Genomic DNA, 17,741 nt, shown 5'->3' with positions numbered 1-17,741 from the left:
TGCTTTCATTGGTTAACTAATAAAGAAAACTGCCTTAGCCCATTTGATAGGCCAAACCTTAGGTGGGTGGAGTAAACAGAAGAGAAGGCTGGAAGAAAGAAGCCGAGTGAGGGAGTCGCCATGATTCTCCCACTCCAGACAGATGCAGGTTAAGATCTTCCCTGGTAAGCCAACTCGTTGTGCTACACAGAATATTAGAAATGGGTTAGATCAATATGTAAGAGCTAGCCAATAAGAGGCTGGAACCAATGGGCCAGGCAGTGATTAAAAGAATACAGTCTCCGTGTAATTATTTCGGGTAAAGCTAGCCGGGTGGCAGTGGGAAGCAGCCCTGCCGCTCATATTACAACAGTTCTAGGTCAACTGGGTCTACAGACAGCCAGGTTATTCAGTGAAACCCTGCCTTGAAAAACTGAAAAACAAAAACCCTAAAAACTTCAGTATTTTAAGAGAACTTATTGATAATACCTTTTAGGGCGGCCCAAACACATAGATCCGCCAAGGTCAAGGAGTTTCCAACGAGGTATGTTCTCAAAGACAGGCAATGATTAAGCTCGTTAAGTGCAGAAGTCAGCGCAGCACATGAAGACAGCTTTGTAGCACTGAACTCCAACCAGTGATCGATCTGAGAACACAGAAAAGAATGTAGCCCAGAGTGCAGACTTCAAAACAAGATGACCACACAAAGAATGCTAGTTAATGGAACAACAGACAAAACTTTTCTTAGCTGAAACTGTACAATTTATCATTACATGGTTCAGTTCTGGTTATCTGGGCTCTAACAATGCCACTTACATAAATCCCAGCTCTGCAGTTATTTCCCTATGATTTCTTTTTTGTTCTTCTTTTCTTACCAGGTACATGGAGGGTCACATCAGGAAAGAACAAGAAAAATACCTGATAACTGACAGCTGGAGGGAGTAACTAATCTGAAGCTACCTAGACGAATTAATGCAACTGAAGAAATTTAAAAGTTAATCATTAAATTCATTTTATGCCCCGCATGTAGACTCATGGCTATAACCCAGCAGGGCAAGAGGATCAAGCCTAGACACCAGCCTGGGCTATAAGTGAGACCTTATTCAAAAATCCCCAAAAGAAAAGGCATTATTTATTTTTGAACTGTGAGATTCACAAGCATTAAGGTAGAACACACACAAGAGAAAACCACACCTACATGTAGTAATATGAGCGGCAGGTGCTGTGTCTCCGGCACCCAGCCACCCGCATGGCTAGCTTATGCCCCGAAATAATTATACGGAAACTGTATTCTTTTAAACACTGTCTGACCCATTAGTTCCAGCCTCTTGGCTAGCTCTTACATATTGATCTAACCCATTTCTAATATTCTGTGTAGTACCACGAGCTGGCTTACCAGGGAGGATCTTAACCTGCGTCTATCTGGAGTGGGAGAATCATGGCGACTCCTTACTCGGCTTCTTTCTCCCAACATTCTGTTCTGTTTACTCCACCCACCTAAGGGTTGGCCTATCCAATGGACCTAGGCAGTTTCTTTATTATTTAACCAATGACCTTCCTCCATCACCTACAGAGTGGCACTGAAGGCTGATCCAACGTTGCTGTAATTAACCATTAACTTAAGAAAGAAAATGAGTCCCCAAATATGTGTATGACCCAGTGCAATCTCTTAATTTTTCTGACCTGTTGTCTTATCTGCAATATGAAAGGTGAATGGCATGAGCTAGACGGTAAAACCCAATTATGAAATCCTCGGAAACCAGGAAGGTGAAGATAGCATTAAATGACCCCAAAATACACTTAAATTTAGAGGGAAACAGTGAACTTTAAGAGTTGAAGTTTGCTCCTTTGTGGTGCTGGGGATCCCCAAAGCCCCATGCATGCCAACATAAGCAGTCTACACTTCCAGCTTATTTTTCTGAAAATAAACGTGCAGTGAAACTCTGTGTGTGTAACCGGGGCGCTTGAAGTATATCCTTTCACCGTTAACAACATGTGCAGCCCTTCCACTGAAAGAACCATCTGTTAAAGTTAGCATAGCATCCTTTAAGGGATCTTTTGCTACAACATTAGGAAAAATAAAGGAATATAGCTGTGCAAATTGCAGCAACGATCAGCTGGAAAAAGATTATTAATCTGGCCTTCGAATTGAGCAAACGCTATTTTGAAATAACCCAATCAATTTATTGCTTAGTATAAGGAACATAGGTCATAGCTGGTTCTCTGCCAAAATATCTCCTAGATTCCATCCTGTTCTGTGCTAAGCAAGCTACTACTTTAAAATAAGGGTTTAATACCTTAACTGGCAAAACGAGAAGGTGCAGTCACAGAAGCAGACTGTTTTGCCATCAAACTGCTGTAGGAGTAAGTAGTAAGTTTTGTAGGTAATATCACACTTGCCAAGGCTGGTCATAATTAATATCATGTACTTGCTGTTTCTATATAGCATACTCTACCTGCGTGAGTGCCTGTCTGGCAGCTTCTGCTAAGCTGTCTACTGGAATTTGGATCACTGCTCCCTTTAAGAATTTTAATTAGTGGCTCAAGGTCTCCTATAGGATATTTTAAATAAGGTTTTCGCCATTGTTTGTCTTATTGAAAGTTTGTAAACTATCTTTCTTTTAATCCAAATTGCAAGTCTGCCTAGCTGACAGGCTTAATGTGTTCATTTACATTTTCACAGACACTTGACTGGCCTGAAGCTGCAGTTCCTTTTTGCAGCTTGGCTGTCAGGTCAGGCTAGGCTTGCAGCTGAAGCTGGGCCGCTCCGCCAATGTAGTGGCTCTGAGACTGCCAAGTGAGACCACAAGCTTAGGCTGGTACAGCCACGTCAATTTTTACTATCCTTGCATTTTTTTTTCTTTCAAATCTTGTAATCACAAAATTAGGAGAATTAATTGCTGAATCCTTCCTCTCCTCTGTTAAAAGCCATAAATTTCTCCATTACAGGCTCCTTGGCTTGTGGACCAATTAGCCTCTAGCATCTCCACTGCCCTGCTCTGGATGCTGACTGGGGAAGATGTAGCTCTTTAAACGCTTCTGTCTCTTGCAATGGTGGACACAGCTGGAATACATTCAGGAGTCTGAGGCAGAAGATTCACAAGTTCTAGGCCCGCAAAAGACACAGCAAGGTGACAGGCTAGCCTGGACTACGTAGAAAGACTGGGTCTCTGTTTTTAAAAGCAAGCCAACCAGGAACATTCCTTATCTTTAACCTATGGTTAAGTTCTGTTCAAACCCTTATGAGGACTAATGTCACTTGTCAGTGCACAGTAGGACAAAACTATTCCCAAACACCAGAAAGCACAAGACAAAACATGTACAAGGAAAGAAATATTCCGGGCTTACCTCAGTGTGTTCCATCAGGTTAGTACCATAGAGCCCAGATGTAGCTGCAACTCTAGCCAAGTAGCGCAGTATTGAATTTATGTCAGTGAACACCACACTCCTAGAATTTAAGCATTAAATATCACAGTTGCTTAAGAGTCATGAAGCAATGGGAAAAGGAAACTCTAACATATCTACCATATTCTCTTTTCTACTGTATTTTGAATGTCAGTGGTCCCCATAATCTCATAGGGAGTGGCACTATTAGGAGGTGCAGCTTGTTGGAGGAAGTGTGTCACTGAGAGGGCAGGCTTTGAGATCTCTTTACTTCCTGTTGCTTCCAAGATGCAGGACACTCCACTGCTACTCCAGCACCATGCCTGCCTGCACACCACCATGTCGGTTGGCACCATGATAATAATGGACTGAACCTCTGAAGTGTAAGCAAGCCACCACAATTAAATGTTGTCCCTTTTAAGAGCTGCTGTGGCCATGCTGTCTCTTCATAGCCAATAGAAACCTTAACTAAGCAATCTACCATAGAAAAAATAAAAAGTACTCATTTATTCTTTTCTTTCAAATTCCAATCTGTTATAAAATATCCACCTAAATTTAATTTACGTTGGAGCAGATTTTCTATGAAACTTATCCTTTAAGTTTTTGTTTATTATTTTATTATTTTTAAATACTTTAATTTGTATTTTATACATTTAAGTCCAAATTTACTTTTAATAACATACATTCATTTTGAGTATAATAATCATGCCATAGGTCAGAGTACAACCTGTAGGAACTGGTTCTCTCCTTCTAACACATGGGTTCTAAGACTTGAACTTCATATCTCCACCTTGGTTAGTCACTAGATTTTTAGCCAATGAGCAACTCACAGAGTTTCTCTGTGTAGCTTTGGTTCCTGTCCTGGCACTAGATCTTTTTTTTTTTTAATTTTTTTTTTTTAAATATTTATTATGTAAACAATAGTCTGTCTGCATGTATCCCTGAAGGCCAGAAGAGGGCACCAGACCTCATTACAGATGGTTGTGAGCCACCATGTGGTTGCTGGGAATTGAACTCAGGACCTTTGGAAGAGCAGGCAATGCTCTTAACCGCTGAGCCATCTCTCCAGCCCCCTGGCACTAGATCTTATAGACCAGGCTGGCCTCGAAATCATAGAGATCCGCCTGCCTCTGCCTCCCGAATAAAGGTGTGCACCACCACCGCCCATGTTGGGAACTGCAGACCACCAGACCTTGAATTTCCTGTAACTTGTTTTCCTCTGCTCTGAGCATGAGCCTGATGGCAGGGGAGTGATTTCTGATGGGCCTGCAGCTGAAAGATCCCGAGAGCTGGGGCGTGGCCAGAGCACTATACAAGCTGCCCCTGAACACAATAAAGCAAGCATTCTTTTTTTTTAAAAAAAAAAAAAATTTATTTATTTATTTATTATGTATATAGTGTTCTGTCTGCACATACACCTGCACACCAGAAGAGGGCACCAGATCTCATTACAGACGGTTGTGAGCCATCATGTGGTTGCTGGGAATTGAACTCAGGACCTCTGGAAGAACAACCAATGCTCTTAACCACTGAGCCATCATCTCTCCAGCCCCCAAAGGGAGCACTCTTAATTCAAGGATGACCCGTGTCTCTGTGTGTCTGTGTGTGTTTAAATTCTCAGGCCCTTTTCCCGGACCACAAACAGTCCCGTCAAACAGTCCCGTAGTGCAGGCTCTACACTACAAGCTTAGTACCGTAGTACACATAGAGTAGCACGGAAGTTACATGCAAGGCTTGCTTTGTTTTTTGAGATAGGCTCCCGCACATCTTGGGATATAGGATAGCCTTGAACTCAAGATCTTCAGTCTAGATAGTACCTTACCACCATACTTACCCTCCTCACTTAGTAACAGTTTCTTACCAGAAACTTAATCAGTATCTTTTTTTTTTTTTTTTTTTTTGGTTTTTCGAGACAGGGTTTCTCTGTGGTTTTTTGGAGCCTGTCCTGGAACTAGCTCTTGTAGACCAGGCTGGTCTCGAACTCACAGAGATCCGCCTGCCTCTGCCTCCCAAGTGCTGGGATTAAAGGTGTGCGCCACCACCGCCCGGCCAGTATCTATTTCTTATCTGTGGTGATAAAAATGTAATTGGGATTTAGAAGAGTAATTTAAAATAAAGAATGCAAAAAGCCAAGAGATATACCACTATAAGAAACCTGGCCTTATCAACTTTCAAGAGAAGAAAGCACATCAAACCCTACCAAATAATATCAAAGCCAGAGAGTGGTATGCCCCTACAGACAAGCTACTCAGAAACCTGAGCAGAGCCGGGTGGTGGTGGCACAAGCCTTTAATCCCAGCACTGGGGAGACAGAGGCAGGCGGATCTCTGTGAGTTCGAGGCCAACCTGGTCTACAAGAGCTAGTTCCAGGACAGGAACCAAAAGCTACGGAGAAACCCTATCTTGAAAATCCAAAAAAAGAAAAAAAAAGGAAAAAAAAAAACCTGAGCAGAACTGCTTGGATTCAGGAGTTCAAGGCCAGCCTGGGCAACTTAGCCAAATGCAGTATGTCAAAAATAAAAAGGGGGGGGGGGAACCACTGGCATAAAACAACAAAGTGAGTGAGTGAGCAAGTGAGCGAGCAAGCGAGCCCTATCACAACTGTTGGACAGAGTAATTCCTTACAGCCAGGTGCATGCCTTTAGTCCCAGAACTTGGGAGGCAGAGGCAGGCAACTCTCCGTGAGTTTGAGGCCAGACTGATCTATAGAGTTCCAAGACATCCAGGGCTGTTACACAGAGAAACTCTATCTCCAAAAACAAACCAAAAAAAGAAAAAAATAATAATTCTTTAAGACACAAAATCATAAAGAAAAAGAGAAAATAATAGCAAGAAAATTTCAGAAGGTAAAATTTCAGAAAAAACCTTATAAGAGCCAGAAAAATAGAATCTTTAGTGATAAAATTGAACAGTAAGCAGATTTAAATTTTTGAACATCAGAGAAAACTTGGCTGGAGAGGGACAGCTGAAAGCAAGCTTAAGAATAATTTAGGAACATAGCCGCCCACGAAGCTCCTCCCGCTAGGCCATCCCTACTGCCCAGCTCTAGAAGAGCACTAGTGAGCGCCCTCAGTACCAGGACCGCGGAGAGTTCAAGGTCGGTCAGGGCTACTGAGAGGCATCTTGCCCTGCCCACTCCATCTCATCCCCAAGTAAATGGGGATTCCTTATCTAACCAATAAAATATAAAGTCTTTGGATAATCTCATCAACCCAAGGAAGAAAGCAGTGGGATTCTGATGTCATGTTCACCAAATGATCAGCTGAGAGCATCACTGATGCAGCTCACGGTGATGGGACCGACACTGAAACCATCAGTCTCCCTCTCAGATCAAAAAGGCCTCAGGGTCTAACCTGATATTTGAAAAAAAGTCTTTTATTTATTTTGTGGTGCTGAGGAAGGAACTAAGGCCCTCACACAAATATGAACACGTTTACCACTTAGCTATATCCCAGCCCCAGTTTCCCCCTTTATCTTCAAGGACAGTGATCAGCCTGGCATGGTAGTACAGACCTGTAATTTCAGCACTCAGAATGCTGAGCAAGGAGGACCTTTAGCCTAACAGGCATGCACTTACAGGAGCACATGAATGCACGCACGCACGCACAAACACACACACACACACACACACACACACACACACGATGAAATATCTTTCTAGGAACAATCCACCTAACCAGCAAGTAAAATAATTCAGCCGGGCTGCACATGTTTAAATGCTGTTCAGAACCAAAAGGACACATAAATAAGCACTTACTCAGAAACACGAAGAAGATTCTCTTTCCCTTCTTCCACAGAAATGTTGACATCACCTTTCACATGTTCCACTGCCAGCAGAGCTTCTAAAAATGACAGCATGAAAGATTTATTTCTCTTCAAAAACAAGGTAGTATTTATAACTTGAGTCACAGAGCAATAAGGATAAGTCAACAATACAACATTTAGTCCTACAGGGTGTGTAACACCACTACCCCACACACAGTAAAATCTAACCTTGGGGTCTTAGAAAAGTATCAAATCAGAATCTGTTGTTAGTACAGCTCAATTGCTTGTAACTGTACCCGGCCTTCCAGCTAGTGACACTAAAACCATTCCTTCCCCCCTGGAAGAGGGGAAGAAAGAATAGTGGCTTCTGTATTTGAATACTATACGCTATGCATTATGCTGAATGCTTGACAGTCACTCAACTTTAATCTCTTTACCAATCTCAAGAGGTGATACCCATTTACAGGAAGGAAGCTGAGGCTGGAGGAGGCTAATCAGCCAGCCCAGTGCCCTTGGCTAAACACAAAGGAGTCAGCATTTGAACAGCCTTCAGATGATTCAGATCTCAAATTCTATAACACCTTGTAACACTGTCTTTCAGCACCTAACACACTGAGTGAACCCATCAGTCCTCTACCCCTTTATTTGGTTATTAAGATGGACAGCTGGCACATACTAGTTTCTATATAAACACTATGTTCCATGGAAGCAGGGCCCTAACAAGGAAAGCACAACAACCATGCAAGTCTTCATATAATAGAAAGCAAGTGGCTGGTTTGTCTGTCTCGCTCTGTAGTTATGTTGACTGTGGTTTTCACGTCAGTGCCCTGTTAAAACTTAGGTTGAAATTAGGTTGCCCCAGTCACAGTATTAAGAAATGGGATCTATAGAGTCAAGCATGAGGCCTGTATTACCAGCAGTCTGGAGGCTGAGGCAGGAACATCAAGAGTTCAAGACCATCCTGGGATAATACAAAATCATTTCTGAAACCTAAAGAACAAGACTGGAGACACAGCTGTGTCTCAGTAGCACAAGGCTTGCTGAGCATGCCTGAGGCCCTAGGTTCAATAACCAGAAAAGGATTAAAAGGAAGTAGAGCCTTCTAGAAAAAGACTAAGACACTGAAGCAGGTTTGTGCCATCTCAAGCACTCTCCCCTTTCCTCAAGGATCTATGACAGCAAGACTACAAAAAGTGACCCATTGCTCTTCGACTGTCCATCATCCAGAGTTGTGAGCCAGTAAATTTCTGCCCATTACAATTACCCTCTCTGTGGTACTCTCTTATAGTTGCACAAAGCAGATTAAGACACAAGGGATTTCTCAAAACGTAACAAACTTCCAGGGTAATCCAAGTAAATACAATACATTTTTAGCACATCCATAATGGAACCCTGTCTAGCATATAAAAAGAATGAACTACTGTTACAGGCAACACGATTAGTCACAAAAGCACTCCCCTGTCTATAAAAAGATATATATGGTGAGTCAATGGATACGAAATCCTAAAAGCAAAAACAAAATAACAAAAATCAGGTCAGTGGCACTAGATGCCAGCGAGAGAGAATTTTCTATAATGGAACTTTTTGACATTATGGAGGTTTATATACCACATGTCTGTACACAGATTCCATCGTATACTAAAACATACAGCTAATATTAGTGAACTTAAATATACGCAAGTGCTAAATCGACTAATTATAAATACAAAATTAAATACGTCACATGTTATGAATTTAATGTGAGAAAAGTGCTGACACACATAAAAGAAAGCATCGAGCCAGAAGGTCACCCCTGGAGGCACATCTTAATAACCAAGTCAGGCAGGAAGCACCAATGGAAGTGTGTGCACGGCTCCCAGCTCCCTCCGTTAAAATGCCTCTGGTTGAAAGGGAAAGCTCTGCTTGGGGAAAACTGCCAGGCAGCTTTTTAAGTGATCAAGACTGGAATGGGAAAATTAAATTCACACACAAACTGATGAGCTGCAATGCAGAACAGGAATACTTACGCCAGCCTTGCCCAGGATGGAAGCATCTGACAACCCAATTAAGGGAAACTTAATAGGTTTGTCATCGTCAGAAGTCAAAGCTATTAAAACCAAGGAAAGGCTAGTAAATCATTCCACGTTGAAAGAAACCGGGCAAACAGGACATATGGAGATTAACAAAGTATGGTCATCTTTAGTTGGTGGGTTCTGTTGGAACAATTAGCTTCAAAATTCTATCCGTTCCTGTATGGTTAGGTAGAGAGATCAAGTGCATGTAGATGAAGATGAAGTATTCTGGGCGTAGAAGCATCAAATATGCTGTCTGCTCTTAAGTAGGAGGGGGGCGGGAAGTTCTGTTCTATGCATACATCTTTAAGCTTGAATGTACTTTAACACAGACAAAAACCACATGTCAAAGACATAAAATCCTAAGAATTGGGGGCTGGAGAGATGGCTTAGTAGTTAAAAGACTGGCTGCTCTTCCAGAAGAGGTTCAATTCCCAGCACCCATATGGCAGCTCACAGCTGTTTGTAACTCCAGTTCCAGGGGACCCACTACTCTCACACGGACATACATGCAGGCAAACACCAATGCACATACAAATAAAAGTAAATAAATCCGTTCTAAAAATATTTATAATGCAATGTTTTCCCTACATATTTAATCTAATTTTGTCGTTTAGAGATAAATCTGATTGAATACGTCATAAAATTTTTAAGTGAAGAGAAAAAGATGTAAGCAGAAAATAATCTATGTTCTCTAATTGGCCTAGAGTTCAAAATGAAAACAAAATTTAAAACTCTTTCAGAATACCACCAGAATGTGGTTCCGAGTTCTAAAGACACAGACCTAGGGGTTCCCAGCGATTTTCAAGGCAGTTAAAAAAAAAAAAACACAAACCAAAACAAACACTATAGCTTAGCTATGACCTAAACTCTAAAATGTGAAAGAACTCTCCTGTACTCTCATTCGATTCTGGCAACCAGCACTGGATAGGTTCCTCCTTCCTTAGGATAAAACAAAACAAGGAACCTGTGAAGTTTCACTATAACCAGCAGTCAAGCAGGTCTCCAGGATTAACTAACGAGGAGGCCAACACTGGGGAGTGCGACAAACCAAGAATCAAATCCACTTCCAGAGCTCATGGATTTCTCTCAGGTTAGTATAAAGGCGACGGAACTAATACGCTAAAATACTACCACTTAAAAACATCTCAAGTGATTGCTACATTCTATTTTTAGGGCTGGGGAATGCAACTCAGAAGAGTTACAAGCAGAGTGCCTGTCTAAATACAAAGCTCCCTGCACATTAGTACATGAATGTCTTTTCATCCCGAGAGGCTCACACCGCTACCAAAGTTGAGCATGTAAGAAATTTTATCAGCCTCCATATGGCCAATAGTATTTAAAGGGCTGGGCTTCTAACATTAGGAAGCACTTCGAAGTCTACATCGCACACATCATGGTAAGATGATTTTGTGTAATTTCCCGAGGAAACAAAAAGACAGAAATCCTAAACTACAGAGCAATAGCGTTAGCCACTTTGAAAAATCAATTCCGAATGGAACGTAAGATGACATTTACTGGGGGGGGGGGTGGGGGGCGGGGAGTAAGCCGGCCTACAGCATCGGTCCGCGCGTTCCTGCGGCTTTCCGCAGTTACTCCCTGCAACCAGCAGCAAGTGCTGACAGCAAAGTCTACCATGCTCCCTTCAGCTCGACAACGTGCGGGAAAGTGGGGCAAGTGAATCCAGAGCCCCTCTGAGAGGCGGGGAAGGGATGGGAGGCTCTGTTGAAAAGGACGTGACAGTCAGGCAGTCGGGATTTTAGTTCCACTTCGAAAGCCGACGGAGCCTCGCGTCTCCCCGCCAGCGCTCTCGCCCGGGACGGCGGCGGGACTCGGGAGATGACGCCCTGCGTGGACAGAGGCCGGTCCCGGGGCGTGAGTCTCCCTCTGCGTAGCCGCCGCACCTGCCCGCACCGACGGCTGATGCAACCCGCGCACGTCGGCGGCGCGGCCCTTACCCAGCGGAGGGTCTCCTGCGTTCACCGTGAGGCACAGCGCCGCCATCTCCAGGGGCTGCGGTTTTACTCGTCAGGCTGCCTTGCCGGCACACGAAACACCGGGTTGGACTGGAAGCAAAAGAGCTGCAACGTGGGCCGGCACCCGAAGACACCGCAGCCTTCGCCCCGCCCCCAGGCCGCGACCAACAGTGTCATCGCGTACGGCGCCACGTCATAAACATGAGTCCGCCGAAGCAGCTTTCGCTCCGCCCCACTCCCCCGCCACGACTGCAGGGGTCTGGGCGCACTACTTTGTGCGTCATCACAGCGCACCCCACTCCGCTTTAACCTACGTTTAGTCGCCAGCGACCGTCATGGCCGGCAGGCGCTGCTATTCGTCATCACTGTGCGCCGGCTCCACCTTGAACCGCAGGCTCCAGGGGTCTTCCCGTCGCCCTTTGGCAAGCGGGTCGGGACCCACGTGAGGTGCCACGCAGCTGATGAAAAGGAGACGAACTTTACGACACTTCGTCAAGCGAGGGACCCAGGGAAAGACACGAGGTTGTCCTGGGACGGTGTCACATCTCCCAGACTGTTACTGATGGACTCTTGTGTACACCGAAGAGAAAGCCCTGGAAGAACACGCACAAAGTCGACGAGTTACAGTGAGGATAGAGGCGCTTCGGTTTCTTCTTTTTTCTCCAAAAGAAAATATTTTATGGAATTACTTGGAAGCAGGGCGTGTGGTGCAAGGCAAATCCCTGCACCTAAGAGGCGGGGTAGAACGAAAATTATGGGGATAAGGGAGAAAAAGGAGCCCCTCGTCGTTCTTGTCTTCCTTGAAATCAAGAATTCCCCTAGTTAACATCAGTAGTGAAGGCTCCAATATCAACAGTATTTCTTTTATATAGAAGTATCTTCGAATAAGAATGTTAAACCACGGGGCTGGAGAGATGGCTCAGAGGTTAAGAGCACTGACTGCTCTTCCAAAGGTCCTGAGTTCAATTCCCAGCAACCACATGGTGGCTCACAACCATCTGTAAGGAGGTCTGATGCCCTCTTCTGGCCTGCAGGCATACACACAGAATATTGTATACATAATAAATAAATGAATATATTAAAAAAAAAAAAAAGAATGTTAAACCAAGCGGTGGTGGTGCACGTCTTTAATCCCAGCACTCGGGAGGCAGAGGCAGGCAGATCCACAAGAACTAGTTCCAAGACAGGCTCCAAAGCTGTAGAGAAACCCTGTCTCGTTAAAAAAAAAAAATAGCATTAACATACATGAAAACAAGCAAATGGGCAAACATCCTGAAGAGTTGTCTGTAAACCAGTAGTAGTAACCTGTAATCCTAGAACTTAGGTGTCTGAGGCAAGAGGATTGCCAGAAGTTCAGTTCAAGGTCATTTGAGCTACTCAATAACAGTATTTAAGGAAAGAAGTGTGTTAAAACAAAACCAAACAAACAAACAAACAAAAAACCTAGAGTTCTTTACGTATTTAAAAACAATGGTTAAGCCAAGTGTGTTGATTAAGACAGGAGATCTCAGGTTTCAAGCCAGTCTGTCCAATACAGAACTTTCAGATCAACCCTTACAATAGATAGATTAGATGTTAATTCTGCCTCAGATGAACAAACCAACAAAAATAACTACAGTAATGGTTAAAAGACTTACAAAGGGTTCCAAGAAATGTTTCTGGGCTGGGAGTTATGTCTAGTATCTCAAGGATAGAACCCTGACTTGATTCTCAGACGCAAAATCAAGATCATACTGCTGCCCTAATTTGTCTTGTTATGGAGTGTACTATGTAAACATTTTTAAGAATTTTCTAATTCAAATTTGCTGTGATGGATGTGTTTGCCCAGGGCATTTTCCCAAGATTGAAGTTCAAGAGGCAGGACTGATTTCAGAAACCAGTACATATCTACCCTTTCTTTCCAGTAACCTCAGCAATATGTCTGTATTTTCATTAGGGAGATTTAAGCTTTTCATGTAACTATAGGGCAGTTATTTCTTTGGGTCCCTGCCTCTGGACCACTAACAAGATGGCTACATTTAAAGACAACCGTTCTGCAGAGTCGGCAAGGTACCTATTACTATAATGGGATGAAGGAGAACATGAGCCCGTACATTTAATACCATTTGGTCCCTTCTGATTTTATTTCTGCCTTTGACTCTCTTCCCTGCTCTGGAGTCAAACTCTTCTATATAATTATCTTGGGAAAACTGGACCAAAGACAGGGACTTAGTAAATAAAATTACAGGATTCCATTATTTTGGACTAAGTTCCAGCACTAGACCCCAGTAGATCTGGTTCAAAATCAAAAGGGATCACTTCTGCTGAAGTTCCCTGTCACGTGCTAAAGGAAGCAGTTTATCTGACCTAAGAGATCAGAATTAGCTATCTGCCAAATTTCCCTAACAGACCATTTGGTTAGTCTGGTCCTGAGGTTCTCTTTGATTTAATACTTACAAAAAGACCCTTGAAATAACCTGATGCTAATTCATCACTTAACTTTCTACCATCGTGTTTTTACCCTCCAGAGTACTGGGATGACAGGATTGCATAACACACAACTCTCATTGAAGACTCCCTATGTAGTCCAGGCTCACCTGGACCCTGTGGTGCTGCTCACTCAGCCTCCAAGTGCTGTGACTACAGACCATGCTCAGCTTCATTTTGTTATGTTTAGAGCCATAAAGAAGTACTTAGCCTACCCCAGCCTCAGTTTATAATACTTCTTCTTACTCATTTTACTATAGCCATAGTGGTTTGCTTTGTTTTCTTTCTCTTAGAGATGTGCCTGCTATTCCCACAAGAAACCTTAGCTTGTAGCATGGCTGAATTCCTTGCTCTTAACCTCAGATATCACTTTCCCAGGAAGATATACTACCTTCATCTAGATTCTAGAGAAAACTCCCTTCCACCCTTCCCACCTCACTTTCTTTCTACCACCTTCCAAATCAGTATTTCTTCCTCAGAACTTAACACAGTAAGTAATAACTTACAAAAGAACAGACTTCTAGCCGGGCGGTGGTGGCGCACGCCTTTAATCCCAGCACTTGGGAGGCAGAGGCAGGCAGATCTCTGTGAGTTCGAGACCAACCTGGTCTACAGAGCTAGTTCCAGGACAGGCTCCAAAACCACAGAGAAACCCTGTCTCGAAAAACCAAAAAAAAAAAAAAAAAAAAAGAACAGACTTCTGGCCAGTACCATGACTGCTGTTGAATGGACAGGATCTGTACGAAGTGATTAACCTACAGTGAATGCTGCATTAATATTTGTTTGAGAACACATAGTCTTCTGGGGCTACATTAAATGGTTGAGCATGGATATGATGTATAATCACAACTGATGCTGGACAAGGAAGATGCCAGGACATTAAGAGCATCACATACCATGATAAGGAACCTCAAATTTATTCTGAAGGCACAAGCAAAACCAGGCAGACTTTGAATATGGGAGGCTTGGCTTTTTTTTTTTTTAAAGTTTTTTTTTTTTAATTTATTTAACTTTATTTTATGTGCATTGGTACAAAGGTGTCCGACCCCCTGGAACTGGAGTTACAGTTGTGAACTGCCATAGAGCTGAAAATGAAATCCTGGTCCTCCAGGCAGTGGTGACGCACACCTTTAATCCCAGCACTTGGGAGGCAGAGGCAGGCAAGGCTAGCCTGCTCTACAGAGCCAGTGCCAGGCCAACTAGGGCAATACAGAGAAACCATCTTGGGGGAGAAAAAAAACCAACCAAACAAACCCTGGACCTCTGGAAGAGCAGCCAGAGCTATTCGTCACTGAGACATCTCTCCAGACCCCAGACTTGAGTTTTTTAAAAAGTGCCTGGAGGTGTGATAGGTGGTCATAGTCGACTGGCAGCCAGGCAGAGCAGTCAGGAAGCTCCTGCAGCGACTTAAACAAATATGGGGTAAAAGTCTCTAAGTAAATGCAGGAAGGAAGATGAAGGACCTCCTCAACCCCACCAAGTATCTCTTTTGGATGAGTCAGGTTTTCATCTCTGAGTCTGCAGAGAATGGGTTAGGTCCCAGCAGTGAGGTGTCCCCCTTCCCCGGATCCCAGGGTCTGATGGTCTAGGGAAACTACCACTCAACTACAGCCCCAGACCTTTGAAGTGTTACTTAGGGGGTGGCTGGAAAAATGGCTCAGAAGTTAAGAACAGTAGCTGCTCTCACTGAGAATTCGTTTGATTCCCAGAAACTACATACATGGTGGCTCACAACCATCTGTACTTCAGTTCTAGGGTGTCTTAGTGAGGGTTTTATGGCTGTGATAAAACACCATGACCAAAAGCAACTCGGTTGGTGGGCATGGGGAGGTTTAGTCTGTCTTACCCTTCCAGGTAACAGACCATCACTGAGGGGAAGTCAGGACAGACACTCAAACAGAAACCTGGAGGCAGGAGCTGATACAGAGGCCATGGGGGAATGCTGTTTACTGGCTCACTCTATCTCCTTTCTTATCGCACCCAGGACCACAAGCTCAGGGGCGGCACTGCCTACAGTGAGTTGTGCCCTTCCACATCAATCTTTAATCAAGAAAATGCACCACAAGCTTGCCCACAGGCCAATCTTGTGGGGGGTATTTTCTCCATTGTGGGTCCCTCTTCCAAAATGATTTTAGCTTCTGTAAAATTGACATAAAACTAGCCAGCATATGGGGATCCAACACCCTCTTCTGGCCTTCGCAGGCACGAGGTGCACATGCATGTGAACAGGCATACACACAAGCAAAACATTACCACACATAAAATTTTTTAAATTCAGAAATGAGCATTGCTCTTAGAGGTTACTTCAGGCAGCTCACAACTGCCTGAAACCCCAGCACCAGGAGCTGAACACACTCTTTAGGTCTCCAAGGGCGTTTTACACATATGTGCAATCTCTCCCTCCCTCCCTCCCTCCCTCCCTCCCTCCCTCCCTCCCTCCCTCCCTCCCTCCCTCCCTCCCTCCCTCCCTCCCTCTCTCTCTCTCACACACACACACACACTTTAAAATAAAATTTAAAACTTCTAAATTAATTTTTATTTCTGTGCATGTGTATGTACACTCCTCATACACAGGTAGCAAAGGAGGGTGTAAGAGGGCATCCGATCTCCGGAGCCGGAGTCCTGGGCGTCTGATCTCCGGAGCCGGAGTCATAGGTAGGTGGCTGATCTCCGGAGCTGGAGTCATAGATGGTTGAGAATCACTTGTTGTATGCTGGAAACTGAACCATCTCTGTGGCCCCCGGATTTTTAAGTAAAGTTCAGTTTATTCCACTGTTCGGAGAATTCCATTCCAGCAAGAAAACAGAGTGCAACAGTGATTCCCAAATCAAGCGTGTGTTCTACTTGCTTCATCCAAAACCAGGAGTTTAATTAAGGGACTGGGCAGAGACCCAAACAGTAAAAAGGCAGGAGTGGGTGGTCTGGTGGAAGCTCCACCCCAGTCCCTGGCACCCATATATCCAGTCTGGAGTGTCCTGGTGGAAGCTCCGCCCCAGTTCCGGTCCCTGATCTCTCTCCAAACTCTGCTGCTTCTCAAATGACAACCCCTCCTCCAGAGGTACTCAAGACCACTCCCACAGGGTATTTAAACTGCCCTCCCAGAGACCAGCCAAGTCGTTTTCCCTATCTCTTTTTTTTGTGTGCTTTGCAAGGGGGGGGGAGGGGCTACAAAATTGTCTGGGAGCATTATATCCATTAAACCTGGGCTTTCTCTAATTTGGTTTGATTTGGATCGCTGCATTAGTAGAGAGGCTTAGTGGGGTGTAGAAGCTTTTCAGTGAGGATACAGCTTAGCTGGTAGAGCATTGGCCTGCTATGTACAAGGCCCTGGGTTCAATCTTCAGAACTGGAAAAGAAAAGTGAAAATCTATGTATGATGTCAGAATAGGACAGTGTGCTCAGACTTTTCTGTTAAAGACTGTTAGAGCCAGAGGCCAGGGGAATCAGGACCAGAGAAGGCCACTGTACTCAGGAGCTCCCAGCAGCTGTGGTGGCCTCTTTAAGACCTGCACCAGATCAAACTGGTTACGATCCCAGCATGGCGGGGTGGGGGCTCATGAGCCCCCGCCGTGTGAGCCCCCACCACTATGTGAGGAGCTACTGACAGCCAATAGCTTCTGGGGGAGTAAGAGCTAGTTTTCTTCAAGGGTGTAGCCTCTAGCAGGCTGACCACGCCTCCAGGGGATGGCCACATACCAGAGAGTACATGGGCTGCCCAAGCTGGACTTGGTAGATTATTACAAAAAAAGGGGGGGGTGATGACGACAAGAGGTTAGGAAGTGGTGAGAGGTGGGTGGATATGGGAGGAGTCACAGGAAGAGTGTGTTTTTGTGGGAGGCAGTGGGGATTATGATCAAAACACAGCCTTTGCCTGAATGGAATTTCCAAACATTAATACAAACTTTACACTTAAAGATGACTTCTGTGTTGCTGTAACAAGTGCCTGAAGAAAAGATTCCAAGGAGATGGGGGTGGGGGCTGCTGGGAAGGCGGGACAGACTGAGCAGCTCACCTCAGGGCAGCCAGGCTGCAGGAGTAGAAGCTGTGCACTTCGTCCTTCCCTTTCCAGACCATCTGGCCCCTGTGTAGGAGATGGCGCCCCCCACGCTCTTCCAGTTTA

The 17,741-nt window shown here is 44.3% G+C and overlaps 1 protein-coding gene across 2 annotated transcripts in view; it reads right to left on the bottom strand.

Moving 5' to 3' along the window:
• Positions 1-11,310, bottom strand: part of Eprs1 (glutamyl-prolyl-tRNA synthetase 1) — a 77,412-nt gene extending 66,102 nt beyond the window's left edge. For both annotated transcript variants that reach the window (XM_057770112.1, XM_057770113.1), the window contains exons 1-4: positions 11,138-11,310; positions 7,121-7,205; positions 3,328-3,427; positions 469-625 (exon numbers count right to left, since the gene is read on the bottom strand). In XM_057770112.1, the coding sequence (XP_057626095.1) occupies positions 469-625; positions 3,328-3,427; positions 7,121-7,205; positions 11,138-11,183 (388 nt within the window). In that variant the 5' untranslated portion in view covers positions 11,184-11,310. The remainder of the gene's footprint in view (positions 1-468; positions 626-3,327; positions 3,428-7,120; positions 7,206-11,137) is intronic.
• Positions 11,311-17,741: the final 6,431 nt, after the last annotated feature.

Source organism: Chionomys nivalis, chromosome 5 (assembly GCF_950005125.1).
Source record: "Chionomys nivalis chromosome 5, mChiNiv1.1, whole genome shotgun sequence".
NCBI classification, from domain to species: Eukaryota; Metazoa; Chordata; class Mammalia; order Rodentia; family Cricetidae; genus Chionomys; species Chionomys nivalis.
Note: the sequence above shows the minus strand (reverse complement) of the source record. Positions and strands in the feature narration are given on the sequence as shown.